This window comes from Anser brachyrhynchus (assembly GCF_964034855.1).
Source record: "Anser brachyrhynchus genome assembly, chromosome: 13".
Lineage (NCBI taxonomy): Eukaryota > Metazoa > Chordata > Aves > Anseriformes > Anatidae > Anser > Anser brachyrhynchus.
The window spans coordinates 15,637,285-15,657,382 of record NC_137708.1 but is presented as its reverse complement, the minus strand read 5'-3'; the positions used below and the strand labels follow the sequence as shown (position 1 = coordinate 15,657,382).

General features: G+C 66.0%; 2 protein-coding genes across 5 annotated transcripts; one reads left to right on the top strand and one right to left on the bottom strand.

Annotated features, from left to right (window-relative positions):
* The first annotated feature begins 667 nt into the window (after positions 1-667).
* On the top strand, positions 668-13,471 carry LOC308177233 (diacylglycerol kinase delta-like). 4 transcript variants are annotated; one of them, XM_080554132.1, is made up of 30 exons: positions 668-877; positions 1,228-1,458; positions 4,947-5,057; positions 5,153-5,233; positions 5,405-5,509; positions 5,656-5,788; positions 5,886-5,992; positions 6,174-6,299; positions 6,420-6,522; positions 7,808-7,970; positions 8,048-8,156; positions 8,340-8,479; positions 8,569-8,650; positions 8,887-8,978; positions 9,109-9,208; positions 9,477-9,714; positions 9,947-10,048; positions 10,149-10,248; positions 10,356-10,463; positions 10,752-10,848; positions 10,926-11,033; positions 11,148-11,261; positions 11,338-11,472; positions 11,567-11,733; positions 11,805-11,922; positions 12,018-12,104; positions 12,204-12,320; positions 12,396-12,501; positions 12,867-12,997; positions 13,089-13,471. In XM_080554132.1, the coding sequence occupies exons 1-30, from the start codon at positions 809-811 to the stop codon at positions 13,161-13,163; spliced, it is 3,555 nt and encodes a 1,184-aa protein (XP_080410258.1). In that variant the 5' UTR covers positions 668-808; the 3' UTR covers positions 13,164-13,471. The 4 variants fall into 4 exon arrangements, with proteins under 4 accessions (XP_080410258.1, XP_080410257.1, XP_080410256.1 ...); XM_080554131.1 differs by having other exon boundaries at positions 12,387-12,501; XM_080554130.1 differs by having other exon boundaries at positions 12,018-12,320.
* A 125-nt stretch (positions 13,472-13,596) lies between these two features.
* On the bottom strand, positions 13,597-17,558 carry CCNB3 (cyclin B3). Its single transcript, XM_080554133.1, has 12 exons — positions 17,520-17,558; positions 16,445-16,552; positions 16,280-16,363; positions 16,053-16,171; positions 15,834-15,909; positions 15,486-15,584; positions 15,294-15,386; positions 14,957-15,094; positions 14,478-14,633; positions 14,143-14,292; positions 13,928-14,058; positions 13,597-13,823 (listed from the first exon to the last, which is right to left on the bottom strand). The coding sequence occupies exons 2-12, from the start codon at positions 16,535-16,537 to the stop codon at positions 13,754-13,756; spliced, it is 1,209 nt and encodes a 402-aa protein (XP_080410259.1). The 5' UTR covers positions 16,538-16,552; positions 17,520-17,558; the 3' UTR covers positions 13,597-13,753.
* Between the last annotated feature and the right edge of the window lie 2,540 nt (positions 17,559-20,098).

The window sequence follows — 20,098 nt, the reverse complement described above, 5'->3', positions numbered from 1 at the left end:
AGCTCCCCACGCAAAGCCCCCTCCTCGCTGCCCCCCCACCCCCGCTGCGCGTTCGTGGGCACAGCCCCGCGCGTGCACGCGCATGTTCCCCGGCGTGCGCTCGCCCCGTGCCCGTGCACGCCCGTGCACGCGTGGGCGGATGCAAAAAATGCCCGCGCGCGGCGGGGGGGGGGGGGGGGGGGGCGGTGCCTGCGCTCACCTGTGCCGGGGCGCGCCCGGCGTGCCCGCGCACGCGTGGGTGCGCTCACCCGCACACGCGCAGCCCGGCTCCCCACGCGCACACCCGCGGCGGCGACGCGGGGGCTCCCGCGCGCACGTGGGCGGCGCACACACGCATGTGCACGGCGGCGGCGCGTGTGCTCGCCCCTGCCCGTGCACGCGTGCTCGGGGCCGTGCGTGGGCCGCCCGCGCCGCAGCGGCAGCGGCAGCGGCCGGAGCAGGCTGGGGCTTGCGGCGCAGGGGCAGGGCCGGGGCTGCCTCGCAGAGGCGGGGGGGGGGGGGGCGGGAGGGGTGGGGGGGGCGCGCGGGGCGGGGGGGGGGCGCGCAGCGACCTTGCACCGGCATCGGCGGCGGCTCGGGGCTGCAAAGGTGCGTGCCCCGGCATATTTTGGGGGGGGGGTGGGATGCGCGGCCCCACGCTTGGGGTGGTGGCGGAGGGGGGGTTGTGCATGGGGTGCGGGGGGGGGAGACAGCAATGCGGTGCCGCCGGTTTGCTCCCCCCCCCCCCCCCCAGTAAAAAAAAATAAGCAACCCACGCTCGTTGCTGCGCGGGGAGGAGGCAGCGCCTTCGCTGGGGCTTGGAGGGGAGATGGGGGGCTCCCAGCGGGTGCCCCCCTCCCGGCCCTGCCGCGCTCCCCTCGGCCCGCAGCGCTGCCAGGTAGGCGCCCCCCCACCCCCTGCATGCGGGGAGCCCCGGGACCCCCCACCCTGTCCTGCCCCACAGCGCCGTGGGGATGCTCCCATCCCTTCCCAGGGTCGGGTGGGGGTGCACGGAGAGCCCCCCGTTCCTCCCCAGCACCCTGAGGAAGGGCACCCATGGGTGGGGGCAGCGCGGGCTGCGGGGCGGGCAGGGGGTGGCCGTGGTCCCGGTAAGCGGGGGTGGGGGTGGGTGGGGGGACAGAAAGGGTGACAAAGAGTTGGGACACCAAAAATAATAAAATGAAAAGCTCACGGTGTGTCGGGGGGGGAGGCTCCGCGCCCATTTCAGGGCTCTCCTTGTCCTGGCAGGGCTGTCACCCCCGGGCGAGCGGTGGGGAGAAGATGGCCGAGAAGGTGGTGGCCGGGGACCTGTTCCTGCGGCAGGCGCGGGAATCGGTGTCGTCCCTGGACTCGGACAAGCTGTCCCCCGTCTCGCCCGAGGCGGGCGGCGAGGAGTCGTCGGACAGCGAGGGCGAGCAGGAGGGCAGCACCCACAAGCTCATCCGCAAGGTGTCCACCTCCGGGCAGATGCGGAGCAAGGTGAGGGGCGCGGGGACCCCCAGCTCCTGTCCCCTCCTCGCCACAACCCCCCAACCTTTGTGGTTTTTTTTTTTTTTTGGTATTTTTGTATTTTTGTTTTTCCTTCCCCTCCCAGCCATTGCTGTGGGTTGGCGGCTTGTGCGCGGCGCGCCGTTTTGGTAGGTCCTACAAAAACGTGGGGTGCTGCCATGGGCGCGGGGGCATGTGGGATGCTCAAGCCGGTGGGTCCAGGCTGTGGGGGCTCTGAGCCCTCGGTGCCATCCGAGGACCGCTGGCCCCTTGCGGTGCTGTGCCTGGGGGTGCCGGGGGGGGCTCGCCCCCAGCCAGACGGCCGGGCAGCGTCCCCGCGTCCCCCAGGCCGGGTGTCAGCGCCTGTCCTCTCGGCCACATCCTGCCCGGCGCGGCAGTGAGCCATGCAGGAGGCGATGCTGGGGACGGACGGCGGGCGGGAAGCACGTGCGCCGGCCGAGGTGGCCTCTGTGCACCCGTACGGGGGGGGGCAGCACCCCGCAGACCCGGGCTGGTGCCTAATTAGCACGCGGTTAATGAAGGAGGGGGAGCCCGATGCTAGGGTTCCCGAGAGATGCCCGGCTCAGTGACAAGGAGGGGGGACCTATTTTTGGGCGTCCTTGGCTGTACTCCTGGCCGCTGCTGACAATCGGGGTCTGCAGGCACCTGCTGAGTTTTGGGGCCCCCACCCCACCGCTCGGGGGGGCGAGCATGGCCCCCACATCATGGTGCTGTCCCTACGGGGACAGGGCAGGGCGAGCATCCCGTCCCGATCTCTGCTGCGCCCTCCCCTGTCAGCGTGCGCCCCAAAAGCCAGCCTGCCCCCCACCCCCGAGTGCCCCCGTCCCTCCCCGTCCGTCACGCCCCCCCTGTACCCCCACACCTCCAGCTCGCCTTTCTGCGGGCTGCAATTGCCGGGGCGCCCCGCGGGGCGCTTTGTGCCGGCCCCGGTGCGGAGGCGGCGAGGCCATTGTGCTCGGTGACAATGACAGCTGCCAGGCGCAGGTGCCCCCGCCGGGCTGAATGGCCCCAGGACGGGTGGGGGCCTTGCTGCCGCCCCCTCTTCCTCCTCCTCCTCCTCCTCATCGCTGCGGCTGGGGACTGCTGGTTCCCTGCACCGGAGCTGGGGGGGCTGTGGGCATCGGTGGGGACCATGGGATGGGAGCGTCCCTATGGGGTGAGCGCCCCCATGGCTTAGCAGCCATTGGGTTTTGGGGGTCGCCATTCCTGCAGCCCCAAATTCCCGCTGCTGGGGTACACCGCAGGTGCTCGGTGGGGCTGGGGGGTCCCCACGTGCAGCATCCTCCCGTGGGGCACCCCAACAGCGAGCGCTCCTGTTCCTGGCCGGAGGCGCCGGGCATCCTGCAGGACCTGAGTGTGCCCAGGAGGGGCCGAGCCGAGCCCGTGGGGGCCGGGTGCTGGTGTCAGGCGATGGGGAGGGTTGGATCCCGGCCGCTGGAAGAGGGTGGCGAGGAAAGACCCGTGGGGCCAGCCCTGGAAACCTCCTTCCTGCAGCACGCGGCTCCTGGCCGAGCATCCCCGTGGCACAAAGGGGCACGGGAGGGGCAGCTCCATCCCCGGCCACCGGTGGAGCTGTCCTGGGGCTGTCACCCACGGCGTGGCCTCCTCTGGGGTAACCCCAGCCGTGTGGGGATGCTGCTGGGTGGCGGGGCTGGGGCTCAGCTGGGACGTGTCACCGCTGGGTGCTGGGCTGAGGCAGGCGCTTGTCTTGGGGAGCTGCTGGCTGGAGCCCCATGCTTTGGGGTCCCCCGTATGATTTTGGGTCCCCCTGTGTGCTCTGAGGTCCCCTGTATGTTTTGGGGTCCCCTGCATGTGTTGGGGACCCCTTGTGTGCTCTTAGATCCCCTGTGCGCTTTGGGGTCCCCTGCGTGTTCTTAGGTCCCCTGTATGCTTTGGGGATCCCCTGTATGCCTTGGGGTCCCCTGCATGCTTTGGGGTCCTCCTGCATGCTCTGAGGTCCCCTGTATGGGTTGGGGTCCCTCTGCGTGCTCTGGGGTTCCCTGTGTGCTTTGGCTTCCCCATGAGTGGCGTGCTCAGCTGTCCCCGGCACGCTTTGGGGTCCCCCGGTGTGCTTCAGGGTGCTCTTCCAGGCCGCGAGGTCTCCTTCACAATTCAGGGTCCCCCTGTGTGCTTCAGGATCCCCATGCATGGTTTGGGGTCCCCCTGCATGCCCCGAGGTCCCTGCGTGCTTTGGGCCCCCCCCGGAGGTCTCCCCGTGGAGATGTTCCCAAGCCCACGTGCCCGCGCAGCGTGCCGCCGGCCGCCCGGCACGGACGTCACCCCCAAGCCCCGCGCGGTGCCACCAGCACCAAAGCCCCAGCCCCAGCGGGGCCGTGGCGAGGGGACCAGGCCCTGCTCGGTGGCACGGGCAGGGAGGGACCAGCGCCTGGGCCGTGCAGATAGCCCCAGTGGCACCGGCCGGATGTTTGTGAGGTTTCTCAGCCGCGCTGCCCTCGCCTCGCTCACACTTTCCGTTGTGCACGCGCCGCATCCCCGACCCCCCGTGAATTTTGCAGCACCCCCCTCCCCCCCCCATTTTCCTGCGTGCCAGCGCTGGGGCCGGAACCATGCAAGGGTCCCTGCAGCACGGGGCTCGGGGGGCCGAGCTCCTGCCCTTGCAGCAGGACCCGTCCTCGGGGCACGGGGCTGCAGCCGAGCCCGGAAGCGCCCCGGCATGCTGCAGAGCCTGATAAAGGTTTGCAGCCGACCGCAGCCCACGGCTCGCGCCCTGACACTGCTGCGTCTGGGGGGAACGAGGCCGGGCCCCGCTGGAGCCCGGTGCCTGCCCCATGGGCTGGAGCGGGGACGATGCCCGCGAGATGCAGGTCGGTGCGGCGGTGGGTCCTGGGCCCCCCTCTCCTCCTCCTGCTCTTGGCGCTTTTTGCTCCGAGTGGGGAGTTTTCCAGGGAGAAAGCGCTTGCCGGTGTCGGGGCCTGGGGGTGGCTCTGCCTTTTGGGATCTGCCCCAGCCGGGTTGCGTCCTGCACAACCCCTGCGTCACCGGAGCTTCTGGCACCCGGGGGGGGCGGGGGGCTGCCAGGCTGCGGTGCTGGCACCTGCCCGGCCGGATCCTGCCGCCCGCCTGGCCCCCAGCCAGGCAGAGCCAGGCTGCGGCGCTGGCTGCGGACCCCGCTGCGCCAGCACCGAGCTGCTGGCACCCACCCTGTGTCCCCTTGCTCCTTGGCACCGGGAGCTCCTGGTCGTCACCATCAGGAGCCCCCCCCCGCCGCGTCCTCCTGCTCCACACACCACCAGGAACCTCTCACGTGGTCATCACTGTCCGCTCCTCGCCATCACGGACCCCCCGCATCCCCTCGCCATCACGAGCCCCCCATTTCCCCCCAGTCCTCCTCATGGCCCCCCCATCCCCGTGGTCATTGCCACGGTGCCCGCCCTGAGCCCCTTTTGAGGGTTCCCCTGGGGGGGCCGCGGGAGCTGATGTTCCCCTGGTCTCTGCAGAAGAGCGTGAAGGAGGGGCTGCTGCTGAAACAGACGAGCTCCTTCCAGAGGTGGAAGAGGAGGTACTTCAAGCTGCGGGGCAGGACGCTTTATTACGCCAAGGATGCTAAGGTAGGCGGGGGGGGGGCCTCCCGAGCCCCCACCGAGCTGCCCGCGGGGGGCTCGAGCCTGCAAGCTCAGCAGCGAGCTCCGCTTTGCCCCTGCAGTCCCTGATCTTCGACGAGGTGGACCTGTCCGACGCCAGCGTGGCCGAGACCAGCACCAAGAACATCAACAACAGCTTCACGGTGAGGGCCGGGGGCTCTCCACGGGCACCCCCGTGCCGCTGCAGCGGGCGGTGGTGCTGGAGCTGTCACGAATGTGCTGTGGGGTTTGCAGTGGGGGGGGGGGGGGTCCTAGGGGCTGGCTCCCTGTGGGGTGGCCTTACAAGGGGTCGTGGGGTCCGTGGCCTGCTGCAGGTGATCACGCCTTTCCGGAAGCTCATCCTGTGCGCCGAGAACCGCAAGGAGATGGAGGACTGGATCGGCGCCCTGAAGTCTGTCCAGAAGTGGGAGATCCATGAGGTGGGACAGCCGTGGGCACGTGGGGTCAAGAGCCCCGAGGCTGGTGGTCCCGTCAGCTGCCACCGGGTCCAGGGAGGTCCTCAGAGGCAGGCTGGGGGCTCAGGGGGGTTCCCAAGGACGCTGACGGAGCTGGCTGTGCCCCGCAGGCCACGCAGTTCAACATGGAGCACTTCTCGGGCATGCACAACTGGTACGCCTGCTCCCACGCCAGGCCCACCTTCTGCAACGTCTGCCGCGAGGCCCTCTCAGGGGTCACCTCCCACGGCCTCTCCTGCGAAGGTCAGCACCGGGGGGGCTCACCCGGCCCCAGGGGGATGTGGGGTGATGCCCGTGGCCGTGGGGTTGGGGACCTCACTCCTCTTCCTCCCCTCCCAAGTGTGCAAGTTCAAGGCGCACAAGCGCTGCGCCGTCAGAGCCACCAACAACTGCAAGTGGACCACGCTGGCCTCCATCGGCACGGAAATCATCGAGGACGAGGATGGGGTGAGCGTCCCCCCCACCGCCCGTGGGGGTCCCTCATGGCAGGGCCACCTTCACCAGGTGGTGAAGGTGATGGGAGGTGACACCGGGACATCCCCTGCCCTCCTCGTCCCTGGTGCCTGGGGGCCACCCCTGCGCTGCGGCAGGGTGGTGGCACACAGGTGACACCTGCCCCTCTCCGCAGGTGGCCATGCCCCACCAGTGGCTGGAGGGGAACCTGCCTGTCAGCGCGCGCTGCGCCGTCTGCGACCGCACCTGCGGCAGCGTCCGGAGGCTGCAGGACTGGCGGTGCCTCTGGTGCAAAGCCATCGTAAGGATCTGCCCCCCCCCTTCCCCTGCGTGCGCCCCTGGGGAAGCTGAGGCTGGCGGCGTTGGTGCCGTGTCCCCCGGCTCCTGCCTCAGCTCGCACGAGTGTCCCCGTGCCCCCCAGGTCCACAGCGCCTGCAAGGAGCTCTTCGGGAAGAGGTGCCCCCTGGGCCAGTACAAGGTGTCCATCATCCCGCCGACTGCCCTGAACAGCATCGATTCGGATGGTGAGTCGGGGAGGGGACGGGGCTCCGTGAGCTCCGTCTCTGCAGGCTCTGCCTGGTGGCACTGCGCCCGCTGCCTCCCGGCACGCTGGGGGTAGCAGCATCGGTAGGTTCCAGAGTGAACGTCACCCGGAGACGTTCCCTCACCGCCTCCCGCACCCTCTCCGGAGGGGCCCAGCTGGCCTCCGCCAAGCGAAATCTGTTCCTCTCCTCCGGATATTTCTTCTCCTGTTCTTTAATGATTTCCACCGCTCCGCTCAGCCGGTGGCTCATCTGCTGCTCGTTACTCATCAGGATGCTGTCAGGGCAACCATCACGCGGCTTCTCCTCCCTCTTCAGAGCCGTGCCTGCTCCATCCAGCCTGGGGACCGGGGTGGCCGAGGTGTCCCCAGGCCGGCTGCGGGCCAGCTCTTATCGATCCTCCCGCCTCAGGCACATTTCATTCCCTGTCTCATTTCTCTAAAAGCACGCTGCCGGCTGCCAAGCCTCCCCGCGCAGCCGCGTCATCTGCACCCGCCCGCCAGGTTGGCAGGGCTGGGCAGGACGCCGCAGCCTCCGGGGGCGGCGGGTCCCCGGGGGGCACCGGGTGCCACTGGGGCGGAATGGGGATTCCCACCTGGCTGTGCTGGGGCGGTCCCCACAGCAAGGAACGGAGCCCCCCGCCTGCCACCCCTGCTGCCCCCCGTGGAGTGGCAGGCTGGGGACAGGAGCCAGCTCCGTGACTCACTGGGTGCCTGCGGGGGCAGCGATGGGGAAGGAACCAGACTCGGCTCTGCCCCTTGTGCTGGCCTGGCACAGCCTTGCCTGTCCCTGTCCCTGTCCCTGTCCCTGCCCCTGCCCCTGCCCCTATCACATCCCCTTCCCCTTCAGTGTCTCCATTCCCATCCACCACCTCATCCCTTCCCATTCCCCGTCTCCATCCCCATTTCCATCTCCATCCCATCTCCAATATCGTCCCTTCCCCATCCTTGTCCCGTCCCATTCCTTTCCCCATGTCCATCCCCTCTCCACCTCCATCCCATCCCATTTTCATCCCACCTCCATCCCCTTCCCCATCTCCATCCCCTCCCCTTCCACTTCTCCTTCCTTATCCCTTCCACATCCTTGTCACCATCCCCTCTCCACCCCATCCCCATCTCTTTCCCTGCTCCCACCCCTCTCTGTCCCCTGACACCCCCGGTTGCCCTCCTGGTCAGGCACAACGTGGTCGGGGGCTCCAGAAGTGCCTCCTTCGATGTCCTGGGGGCCGGGGGCAGGGCTGGGGCTCACGCCCGCGTGCTCCCCGCAGGTTTCTGGAAGGCCACCTGCCCCTCCACCTGCTCCAGCCCTCTCCTGGCCTTCGTCAACTCCAAGAGCGGGGACAACCAAGGCGTCAAGTTCCTGCGCAAGTTCAAGCAGTTCCTCAACCCGGCCCAGGTCTTCGACCTCATGAACGGGGGCCCGCACCTGGGGTAAGCGCCGGCACGGGGGTGGCACCGGCAGGAGCCCAGCGGGACCCCCCCAGCGCCCTCCTCCTGCCCCCACGCAGGCTGCGCCTCTTCCAGAAGTTCTCCACCTTCCGCATCCTGGTGTGCGGCGGCGACGGCAGCGTGGGCTGGGTGCTCTCCGAGATCGACGCCCTGGGGCTGCACAAGCAAGTGAGCGGGAGGGCACCGCGGGGACAGCGCGCTGCCACGTCCCCCCCGCCGGCCCCCTCCTCATCCCCCGGGGAACGCGTCCCCGCTGCCGCCACCTGCAGCACCCAAGGGTGCCGCGTGCTGGGTGCTGGGTGTGGGGCTCGGGGTGGGCGCAGGGGCTGAGCCCCCGTCCCCGTCCCGCAGTGCCAGCTGGGCGTCCTGCCCCTGGGCACCGGCAACGACCTGGCGCGGGTGCTGGGCTGGGGCAGCCTCTGCGACGACGACACCCAGCTGCTGCAGATCCTGGAGAAGCTGGAGAGGGCCACCACCAAGATGCTGGACCGGTGAGCGCGGGGGCACCGGGGGGCTCGGCTCGCCCCCAGGATGGGGTTCCCGGGGCGGGATGCAGGCGTCTGTGGTCTCTGCTCGGCAGGTGGAGCGTGATGACCTACGAAGCCCCCAAGCAGTCCCCACCGGCCCTGAAGGAGGAGGAGGACGGGGACTCCAACATCCAGGTGGGCACCTCTGGGGACAGAGGGCCTGGGGGGATGTCCCTGGCATCCCGTCAGGGATCAGATGGGGAGAGGTCCCGCCTGGGGAGTAAGAATGGGGCAGTGTGGCATGAGATGAGCACGGCAGGGCTCAGCCTGGCACGTGTCCTTGTCCCAGTGCCAAGGGGGTGGTCAGACAAGCCCGTGTCCTGGCTTGGGACACCCGTCCAGGTGTCCCAGCCCGCGCTGTCCCCTCCCAGGCCCAGATCTCCCACTACGCCGACTCCGTCGCCTTCCACCTGGCCAAGATCCTGGAGTCGGACAAGCACTCGGTGGTGATCTCGTCCGCCAAGTAAGGGGGAGCTGGGGCCGGGGGTGACGGGGCTGGGGGAGCTGAGCCCCCCAGCGCTGCTGAGCGCCCCCCAGGACCAGGCCATGCTCTGGCCGGTCCCATCGCCCCCCCCAGCCGCTTCTCTCGGCAGGTTCCTCTGCGGCACCGTCAATGACTTCGTGGCTGAGGTTGGCCGGGCGTACAAGAGAGCGACCGAGAACAAGCAGGAGGCCGAGCTGATGGCGAGAAAGGTGAGGGGGAGGGAATTTGGGGTGTGCGCCTGGGGGCACAGCCCCAGGGTGGCTGGGGTCCTGGCAGAGATGTGCGTGCCGTGGGGGTGCACGGACACTTGGGGTGCCCAGGACAGCGCAGGGTGCCCAGTCTCTCAGGGTGCCCAGGCCCTTGGGGTGCTCAGGCAAGCATGAGGTGCTCAGGACCCTGGGGTGCCCCATCGAGCACACGGTGCCCAGGCATTTGGGGTGCCTGGGCACTTGGGGTGAGCACGTGGGCGCCCCGCAGTGCGCCATGCTGAACGAGAAGCTGGACTCGCTGGTGCGGGAGCTGACCGAGGAGGCTCAGGCCATCGTGGTCCCCGAGGGGACGCCGCAGGCCAGCCCGGCCGACACCAAGGAGCTGGAGAAAGGCGGCTTCAACCCTAGCCCCGTGCCCCGCATCTTCAAATCCAAGGAGCAGCTGATGCTGCGGGCGAACAGCCTGAAGAAAGCCCTGCGGCAGATCATCGAGCAGGCGGAGAAAGGTGAGGGGGTGCCGTGGGGGCGGCGAGGGGTCTGTGCCTCGGTTTCCCCATCTGAAGCCTCAGCGTGGCAGCATCGCTGTGCGGTCCCAGAGGAGCATCGCTCCTTCTCCGGGGCATTTCTCTGATGCCAGTGGAGGTCCCAAATGCAGTGGCAGCCCCAGGGATGGGGGGCAGCTTTTGGGACACGAGGTGGGTGCCCTGGGCCCGCTGCCAGGCCTGTGTTTGCACCCAGCTGTGGACGAGCAGAACAAGCAGACCCAAGCCTACCGTGCCAGCACAGTCCCCAGTAAGAAGGACAGCTCGGAGGAGCTCAATAAGGAGGAGGAGAGGCTCTGTAAGGCGCTGTTGTGGCACACAACATGGTTCTTTTTTGAGGGGGGGCAATGGGGAGAGCCGTGGGATGGGCTCATTCAGCAGCAACCCACCACGTCCAGGCTCCCGGCGGGAGACGGTGACCTCCGCCACGTCGTCCATCCTCCTGGAGCGGCCGGACACCTTCGGCAGCCTGCAGTTCCCCGAGGACCCCGCCGCGCTGTGAGTCTGGGGTCCCAACAGCCCCCCCGGGGAGCTTACAACCACGGCTCCGACGGGTTTTGTGCTGCGCGTCCCGGTGCCAGCCCTGCTGTGCCTGCTGCTTTCAGCCACTTCTCAGAGAAATGCGTCATGAACAACTACTTCGGCATCGGCCTGGATGCCAAGATCTCGCTGGAGTTCAACAACAAGCGGGATGAGCACCCCAAGAAGTGCAGGTTGGCTGCGACCCCCCCAGGAAAAACATGGGCTGCTTGCCCCACCACGGTGGGAGGGACCACTGGGAGAACTGGGAGTTACCACTGGGATACTGGGATGCTGGATGGCACTGCTGGGATGCTGGGGGGGGGGGAACCGCCAGGATGCTGGAAGGGACCACGGGGATGCTGGAAGGGACTGCCGGGACGGCGCACAGGGATGCCAGGAGGCGTTGGTGGGTCACTGGGGAGCTGGCGGCAGTGGGGGGAGCCTGCGGCCCCGCTCAGCCCCCCCGCTGCGCCCCGCAGCAGCCGCACCAAGAACATGATGTGGTACGGGGTGCTGGGCACCAAGGAGCTGCTGCAGCGCACCTACAAGAACCTGGAGCAGCGGGTGCAGCTGGAGGTACGGGGCCGGGGCCGGGGGCGGCATGGGGGGGGGGGCACGGCGCGGCGGCCCCCAGGCTCAGCCCTCTCTTGCAGTGCGACGGGGTGCCCATCTCGCTGCCCAGCCTGCAGGGCATCGCTGTCCTCAACATCCCCAGCTACGCCGGGGGCATCAATTTTTGGGGAGGCACCAAGGAGGACAACGTGAGTGCGAGGCGGGGAGGGAGGCGGGGGGAGCAGCACGCCTCTGCGTCATCCCGGGGGGGCTCTGGGGGGGGGTAAGGCTGAGCCCAGCCTGGTTGTGCTGGCCCCCCGCAGAACTTCGGAGCCCCGTCCTTCGACGACAAGAAGCTGGAGGTGGTGGCCGTCTTCGGCAGCATCCAGATGGCCGTGTCGCGGGTCATCAACCTGCAGCACCACCGCATCGCCCAGGTAGGGCCGGGGGGAGGTTTTGGGGCACCGAGCCCGGCGCTGCCGCGGTGCCAGCCCCGACCGTGCGCCCCCGCAGTGCCGCGTGGTGAAGATCACCATCCGCGGGGACGAGGGCGTCCCCGTGCAGGTGGATGGAGAAGCCTGGATCCAGCCGCCCGGCGTCATCAAGATCCAGCACAAGAACCGAGCCCAGATGCTGACCAGGGACCGGGTGAGCCTCACGTGCCGGGACGGGGGGGGGGCTCAGCGGCCGCGCGGGGATGCGGCGCAAGCTGGGGGGGAATCTCCTTGCCCCCCCCCCGCAGGCGTTTGAAAGCACCCTCAAGTCCTGGGAGGACAAGCAGAAGGGGGAGAGCTACCGTGCGGCCGCGCGGCCGCGGCTCAGCTCGCAGCAGTCCATGGAGTACCTGACGGAGGAGGAGAGCAGCCTCCTGCAGCAGCTCTCGCGGGCGGCCGAGAGCCTCATCGCCAGGTCAGGGTGGGGGCCGAGGGGGCCGCGGTGGCCGCGGGGGACGGCCCTGCTCCATCCCATCCCCGCCGCAGGATCCACGAGGCGGCCAAGGCTCACAAAGCCGTGGAGCAGGAGCTGGCCCACGCCGTCAACACCAGCGCCCTGGCGCTGAGCGAGGCGCTCTCCAACAAAGCCGCCAGCACCGCCGAGGTGAGCGGGAGGGGTGGGGGCACGATGCCCCCCGACCCGCACCCCCAGCTCGATGCCCACCCCTGTAACCTTTCCCCCTCTCCCCCCCCCCCCAGTTTCTCAGCAGGAACGCGGCCGTGGAGGTGGTGCTGAGCATCAAGGCGCTCTATGCCGAGACCAGGGCGTTCCTGGAAGGGAAGGCGGTGAGTGCGGGGCCGGGGACCCCCCCGAGCCCCCCAGCTGAGGGGTCCCCCCCGCCGGCGGGTGGCAGCAGGGCTGGGGACGGTCCCTGTCCCCCGCAGCTGGACTCGCCCCAGGAGGAGGAGGCGCTGCAGGGCCCCCTGAGCGCGCTGGGCCAGGAGCTGCAGCGGCTGCTGGACATCCACTGGCTGGTGCCCATCGCCCACCCTGCGGAGGAGGTGGGGGCTTAGGGATGGGGTAGTGGGGGGGTGAAGGGGGGGGCACAGGAGCATGCTCAGCCCCAGCTCTTGCAGGAGAGCGGTGGCACTGCCAACAAGGGCAGCTTCAAGCTTCGCCTCAACATCCCCAAGCCCAGGAAGGACAAGGCGCAGAAGCAGAAGGCCAACAGCGCGCTGCCAGGTGAGGAGGGGACGTGGCTCCGTGCTGACCCCCCCCCCAGCAGCCCCACGAGGGGGACAGGGCACGTCCCTTCCATACCTTTATCACCAACGCCCTTAGGGTGCAATTTTTCTCCTAACAGCCGTACAGAGCCACCCCGCTCTGTATCTCCAACCCCACTGCACCTGGGGGGAGCAGCGGGCTCTGGTGCTGCTCAGCCCCTTGGTGGGTTTGGCAAAGGGGAGGTGTTGGGGTGCTCCACCCGTGTAGGAGAAACCCCCTCCAAGCTGAGCGAGGGCAGTGGGAAATGGGGGATGCTGTCTGCCCCCACGCTGCCCCTCCTGTCCTGTTGCCCCCGTTCTACCTCTGGGTTTCCTCCCCGCCAGCGGACAAGTGGGGCGCTGAGGAGGTGGCTGCCTGGCTGGAAGCGCTGGGTTTAGGGGAGTACAGAGACATTTTTGTCCGGCATGACATCCAGGGCTCAGAGTTGATCCTGCTGGAGAGGAGAGACCTGAAGGTACCGCTCGCTCCTCTCCCGGCCCCCCCTGCAGACCCTGGTTCCGGGGAGCATCCTTAAGCTCCTCGGCTCCTTTCTCTCCTCCCCGCAGGACCTGGGCATCACCAAAGTCGGCCACATGAAGAGAATCCTCCAGGCCATCAAGGAGCTCAGCAACCCGCCCTAGGCTGGCAGCAGCACAGGGGGCCTGGGTCCCCGCTGCCTCCTGTGTGTGTGTGGAGCCCCCCCGCTTGCCTTGCTTTGTCTGTTCGTCCCCCAGCGTCCCTGGAGCCGCTGCTTCTCGCCGAGCCTGCGAGGCTGGAGGCACCAAAGCGGAGATTTGGTCCTGCCAGCACCGGAGTGGCGGGGTCACTACAGGAGCCAGGGACCTGGGCTGCAGTGTGGGGCCAAAGCAGAGATTCCCCCCCCCACCCCTTTCCCCAGATGGGTATTTAAGCTGTGTAAATATTTGGAGAAGAAATATTTATTGCTGCTGCTGGTGTGGTGTCATTGCTTTAGGGAAGGAGGGGGAAAGGGGATGGGACCGGGACCCTTCCAGCCTCTCATCTACTCCTGCATCACCTCCACAAGCCTCCAGCAGCCACCACTACAGCCACATAAGATATACACAGTATTTTATTGACAGTTCTACATCGCTTCTTTTTTCCCCCCTCCCTCTCCCTCCCCTTCAAGTAAAAACAACCCCATTATTTTTATGTACACAGTGCTCCCAGAGCAGGACACCCAGCTATTTACAGGCTATGTACAGAGGCAGGGCTAGCTTTTCAGCTTCTCCTCCAACTTCAGCATGTCCATTGGGGTCATTTTGGCGACCTCAAAGAAGAGCCTGGAAGGAGGCGCAGGGGGTTAGAGCTCAGCACCAGCCCTGGTACCCCCGGCAGAGCCCCCCAGCTCCCTGCAGGGCCCAAAGGCTGGTGCTGGGACGCTCACCTGTGTGAGTATTTGGTGCGCACAGCCTTCAGCTTGTCGTGGGGCTGGTACGTGAGCAGGAAGTTCAGCCTCTTCACCAGGGGGTGCAGGTCCTGCGCGCGGTACCCGCTGTAGTACTCCAGCGTGGGGGTCTGCGAAGCGACACGGTGTGAGCCAGGGGCTCCCCTGCAAGGTGGCGCCTCCCCTCCCTGCCCACCCGCGGCCCCGCAGCTCACCCAGCCGCCCAGGTTCTTCATGGTGAGCGCCAGCAGCAGGCAGCTGGCGGCCAGCTTGGAGGGGCGCTCCCGCGCGTAGTCGTACTCCTGCAGGGTCATCTCGCAGAGGAAGCGGGCGAGCGTCAGCGTCTCCATGTTGGCACGGGCGCACTGCGGTCAGAAGGCTCGGGTTTTTGTGCAGCACCACCCCGGCGTCCTTCTCTGGGGGCGCGGGATGCCAATCCCACACCCCCGGAACGACACCGTCGCCCCCCAACCCTGCTGCGGGGACCTGGCCGCCCCCCCAGTGCTGCAGGTGGCCCCCGGGGAGGTGGCAGGAGGGGACAGCCGCCCACCTTGGCGAAGCGCCGCAGGAAGCGGTAGGGGATGGGGATGTTGATGTCGAAGTTGAGGGTGCGGAGGATGCTCCTCTCCATGGCAACGAGCTCTTCCCGCTTGTAGGCGTCGTCGCAGATGTAGAGGAAGTCATCCACGCACGGCGGGCACCGCTCCTGCGGGGAGGAACTGCTCAGCGCCCTCACAGGGCCTCATCCTGACAACGCTTAAGGGATCCTACAGAGTTTGCAGGCCCTCTAAGGGCACATCTCCTGCCAGGGCCATCACAACGTCCACCTGGGCTGAACCCCGGTGTCCTGGTTGTTTCTGCACAGTGGAGAAGAACCAGATCTCCGGGAGGCAGGATCCAGCCCACCAGGGCCACATTTGCAGCCCCTGGGATGGGAAGGAGTAGCACAGGGATGGACACGCCACCTTCAGTTCCTCAGGGTCCCAGCATTCTCCAAAACGCACCCCAACACCGCACCCCGGGAGTCACCTCGAATTTGGAGGCGATGAGGATGGCGGTGGAGCCGATGAGCTGCAGCTTGTCCTTCATGCTCACCACCTCCACCAGGTAGTGGTCCACCAGCTTCACCGCCAGGTACAGTGTCTCGTGGTTCAGCTCAAAGTTCTCCTGCAAGGACACGGGGTTGTGGGGCGGGAGGGGTTAGGAAAAAGCTCCCCCCAAAATCCTGAGGCACCCACAGGCTCACCCCCAGCACCGGAAGGGGGGAAGGTGAGCTCTGCACTGGGGATGCTTGTGGGTCCCGTACACTAAGTGGGGGTGGGAGCTGCTCTGCAAAACTCCAGGCCCCCTCCCCACGCCCACCTACCTGCACCTCCACCATCCAGTCCACCAGGATGGCGCGCATGTCCCCGCTGATGTCCACCTGCTTGTCCATGTAGTCGGGGAGCAGGAACTTCTCCTGCCAAGGCAGCAGATGTCAGGGACTCACAGACACCCCCACACCCCAAAAAAGGCCCCCTCCCACCCCACACAGGCCTCCCCAACAGGCATCACCCACCTCCCTCTCCCGCATGTAGTCAAAGATGTCCTTGGCATATTGGGCATTGGCATAGGGGTCGCCCAGCTGCTCCTTGTCGATGTCCTCCAACACAGGTGCCTGTGGGATGGAGGAGGCTGCAGTGAGGGGGAGGCTGGGGGGGGCTGGCAGAGCTCTGTGGGGAGGCAGCCCCTCCCCACCTGCCCCACAGCCCCCACTGGAGGTGCTTGGAGGAGGAAGGATGAGGTTTAACCCCCAGCTCCCATCCCACCACACCCCAAGCAGCTCCAAGGCCCGGAGATGCCCCGGTGCCACCAGGACAGGACCCGGCTGCACCCTGGGGTCCACAGCCTGGCACAGCTTCGGTACCTGCACAGGCTCCTCAGGCACGGGATCTTTCTCAGGCTCTTCAGGATCCTCTGTCGGGGGCGTTTTTCTCAGGGACCTGGACAGGATAAGGACGTCAGTAGGGGGACACATCTGGCTGCCAAAACCCCATCCATCCACTGCCTGCTCCCATCACCCCAAGGAAGCCCCCCACCGCCGCAGCGGCCTCCCACCCCAGCCCCATCTCACCTGGGTACTCACTTTTTCAGGTTGACTTCGTTGTTCTTGGCTACCCCCGTGGCAGTGGGGGCCCTCAGCGCCTTGCGGGGGGCAGATTTCACCCCATCCTTCTTCCCCGCCACCGCCTGGTTCTTGTGAGCCTGGTTTTGGGGTGGGGGAAACAAGGACGGCAGGGAGAAAGGGTGAGGTGAGCCTTGGGGTGCTGCCAGGAGGGCAGCACAACCCCCTCCCCACAAAGAGGCACTCACGTTGGTGAGGTCCCCGAACGCCGACCGCTTCTTGGGCCCCCCCTGGGGCGAGGACGGGGACCGCTTGGCCTGGCAGCTCTCCTCCTGCAACAGAGCGGGGTGAGGGGGCGCAGGGGGCACCCCGCTGCGAGGGCCCCCCCTCCCCACGGCCCAGCCCGGCCTCACCTTCTCAGGGGGCACATTCTCGGTAACGGGGGCCCCCTTGCCTGCTCGGGGCTGCTTCGTGCTCAGCGTCTTGGCGTTGCGTGCCACCGGCATCCTCTTCTTCGGCCTCTGCGAGCAAAGAGAGGGGGCACGTGTACGTGGGGGAACCCAAATCCCAACACACCCCTCCCGCAAAGGTGATGCGGGGCTCAGTAAACCCACAGACCCAAGTATGTGTGGAGGCCCAAATCCCAATGCACCCCCCCAAGGGAAGAGGATGCAGGGCTCAGTGACCCCATAGACCCCAATTATGGGGGGGCACACGTATGGGGAGACTGCAGATCCCAACACACACCCCCAGGGAAGAGGATGCAAGGCTCAATGACCCCATAGACCCCAAGCATGGGGGGGAGGACCACACATGTGGGGGGACCCCAAATCCCAACACCTACCCCCAGGAAAGGGGACACAGAGCTCAGTGACCCCATAGGCCCCACGTATGGGGGGGGTACATGTATGGACGTACCCCAGAGCCCAACACATGCCCCCAGAGAAGAGGACGCAGGACTTAGTGACCCCATGGACCCCATGTATGGGGGGCACACGTATGGGGGACCCCAAATCCCAACACCTACCCCCAGGGAAGAGGATGCAGGGCTTAGTGATCCCATAGCCCCCATGTATGTGGGGGCACATGTATGGGGGTACCCCAAATCTCAACACCCCCCCCAGGGAAAGGGACACAGGGCTCGGTGACCCCACAGCCCTCAAGCAGGGGGGGCGGGCACATGTATGGACGTGCCCAAATCCCAATACTCCCCCAGGGAAGCGGATGCACGGCTCAGCGACCCCACACACCTCACATACGGGGGGAACACACGTATGGGGCACCCCAAACCCCAACACCCCCCCCAGGGAAGGGGACGAAGTGCCCAGCGACCCCATATCCCCCCTAACACCGCCTCTGCCCCCCAGGGAAGGGGCCGCAGGGTCCAGTGACCCCCTGGCACGGGCGGGGGGGTCCCCATGAGGAAATGGGGGTGCCGTGGGGCTGGGGGGGGCCCACACGGCCCCATAGGGCCCGGTCCCCGCTCACCTGCGCAGCCGCCGCCGCCGCCGGCCCCGGCTCTTTTGAAAGTAGCAGCGCGGCGGCGGCGGCCGGCACTGGCCGAGCCTCGCGGCCAATCAGCGGGCGGCGTGCGCGGCGCGGCGGCCAATGGGAGCGCCGGCAGGGATGCGGTTGCTAAGGGGAGGGGGGAAAAGTTTAAAATTCGGCCGCGCTGCCCAATGCCGGGCCGCGGCGGCGGCGGGGGGGCGGGGGCTGCTGGGGGCGGTGTCATGGCGGGGGAGGTGTCATGGCGGAAGGGGCGGGTATACCGGCCGCGAGGTGTCATGGCGGCGGCGCTGCCCGCGGGGCGTGCTGCGCCCCTACGGGGACGTGACAACGGGTTTTTATCGGCTAAGTAGCAAACTCGCTTGTGGCGGCACAGCCAGATTTGTCGCTAATCGACCTGTGAGCCCAGCCGCAGGCTACGGGAGCAGAGCTTCCCTGCAGAACCTCCCCGCTCCCAGTTTGTCCCTCGGAAATCCAAGATCCCAATTTACCATTTGGAAATCCCAGATCCCAGTTTATCCTTCAGAAACCCCAGATCCCAGTTTATCGTGTGGAAATCCCAGATCCCAGTTTATCCTTCAGAAAGCCGGGATCCCAATTTATCATTTGGAAATCCCAGATCCCAGTTTATCCCTCGGAAATTCCAGATCCCAGTTTATCTCGCAGAAACCCCAGATCCCAATTTATCATTTGGAAATCCCAGATACCAGTTTATCCCTCGGAAATCCCAGATCCCAGTTTATCCTTCAGAAACCCCAGATCCCAATTTATCATTTGGAAATCCCAGTTCCCAGTTTATCGTGTGGAAATCCCAGATCCCAGTTTATCCTTCAGAAACCCCAGATCCCAGTTTATTGTGTGGAAATCCCAGATCCCAGTTTATCGTGTGGAAACCCCAGATCCCAGTTTATCATGTGGAAACCCCAGATCACAGTTTATCCTTCAGAAACCCCAGATCCCAATTCATCATTTGGAAATCCCAGATCCCAGTTTATCCTTCGGAAACCCCAGATCCCAGTTTATCGTGTGGAAATCCCAGATCCCACTTTATCCTTCAGAAAGCTGGGATCCCAATTTATCATTTGGAAATCCCAGATCCCAGTTTATCCCTCGGAAATCCCAGATCCCAGTTTATCTCGCAGAAACCCCAGATCCCAATTTATCATTTGGAAATCCCAGATCCCAGTTTATCCCTCGGAAATCCCAGATCCCAGTTTATCCTTCAGAAACCCGAGATCCCAATTCATCATTTGGAAATCCCAGTTCCCAGTTTATCGTGTGGAAATCCCAGATCCCAGTTTATCCTTCAGAAACCCCAGATCCCAGTTTATCATGTGGAAATCCCAGATCCCACTTTATCCTTCAGAAAGCCGGGATCCCAATTTATCATTTGGAAATCCCAGATCCCAGTTTATCCCTCGGAAATTCCAGATCCCAGTTTATCTCGCAGAAACCCCAGATCCCAATTTATCATTTGGAAATCCCAGATACCAGTTTATCCCTCGGAAATCCCAGATCCCAGTTTATCCTTCAGAAGCCCGAGATCCCAATTCATCATTTGGAAATCCCAGTTCCCAGTTTATCATGTGGAAATTCCAGATCCCAGTTTATCCTTCAGAAACCCCAGATCCCAATTTACCATTTGGAAATCCCAGATTTGAGTTTATTGTGTAGAAATCCCAGATCCCAGTTTATCCTTCGGAAACCTCGGATCCCAATTTATCATTTGGAAATCCCAGATCCCAGTTTATCCCTCGGAAATCCCAGATCCCAGTTTATCCTTCAGAAACCCCAGATCCCAATTTATCATTTGGAAACCCCAGATCCCAGTTTATCCTTCGGAAATGCCACATCGCTGTGTTTATCCTTCGGATATCCTCTAGGGTAGCCCCACACCCACCGCCTGGGAAACTGGGACGCGTCCCGCCGCCGCTGGAAACTCGGTGGAGCAGCAGCCTTGGGGTGTGATCCCCGGCCAAAAATCCCCCTCCCGGTGTGCCTGTGGCGGCGCGGGGGCGAGCTGCCCGTGCCGGGACGGGTCGGTGTCTGCCTGGGCTCGGCGTGGTGCAGCCGGCTTTTCCAGTCCCTGCGGTGCCGCCGCCGTTGGGAGGCTCGTGGGTGCGCTGAGAGCGCAGCCAGCCATCGTGGGAGGGATGGGGGAGAGATGGGGGGACAAGGACCGGCCCCTGTGAGGCGCACGCGGGAGGTTCGCTCCAGGATGGCTTCCCGGGAAGAGCCTTAGTCTTGAGAGAAGGAGCAAGTGCAGGGAAGCGTTGTTTGTGGGACCTACACGGACGGCTTTTCCCCCCTCTCCCTTTCCCAGGCTGAAAGCTTTCCTTTTCCAGGCTATGATAGGCCCGACTCGTTGCTCCTCATGGCCCAGCGCCAGGAGCAGCAGCGGGAGGCATGGAGCTGAGCGGCGCAGGCAGGGCTGAGTTTCAGCGTTTAATTTCTCCTCTCTTTTCACCGTTAATTGCAGGGGAGGGACATTGTGGCTAAAGGGGGATGAAAGTTGGTGGTGACACAATGCAGGTGGCTGGAGGCACCACCACGCCTCTATC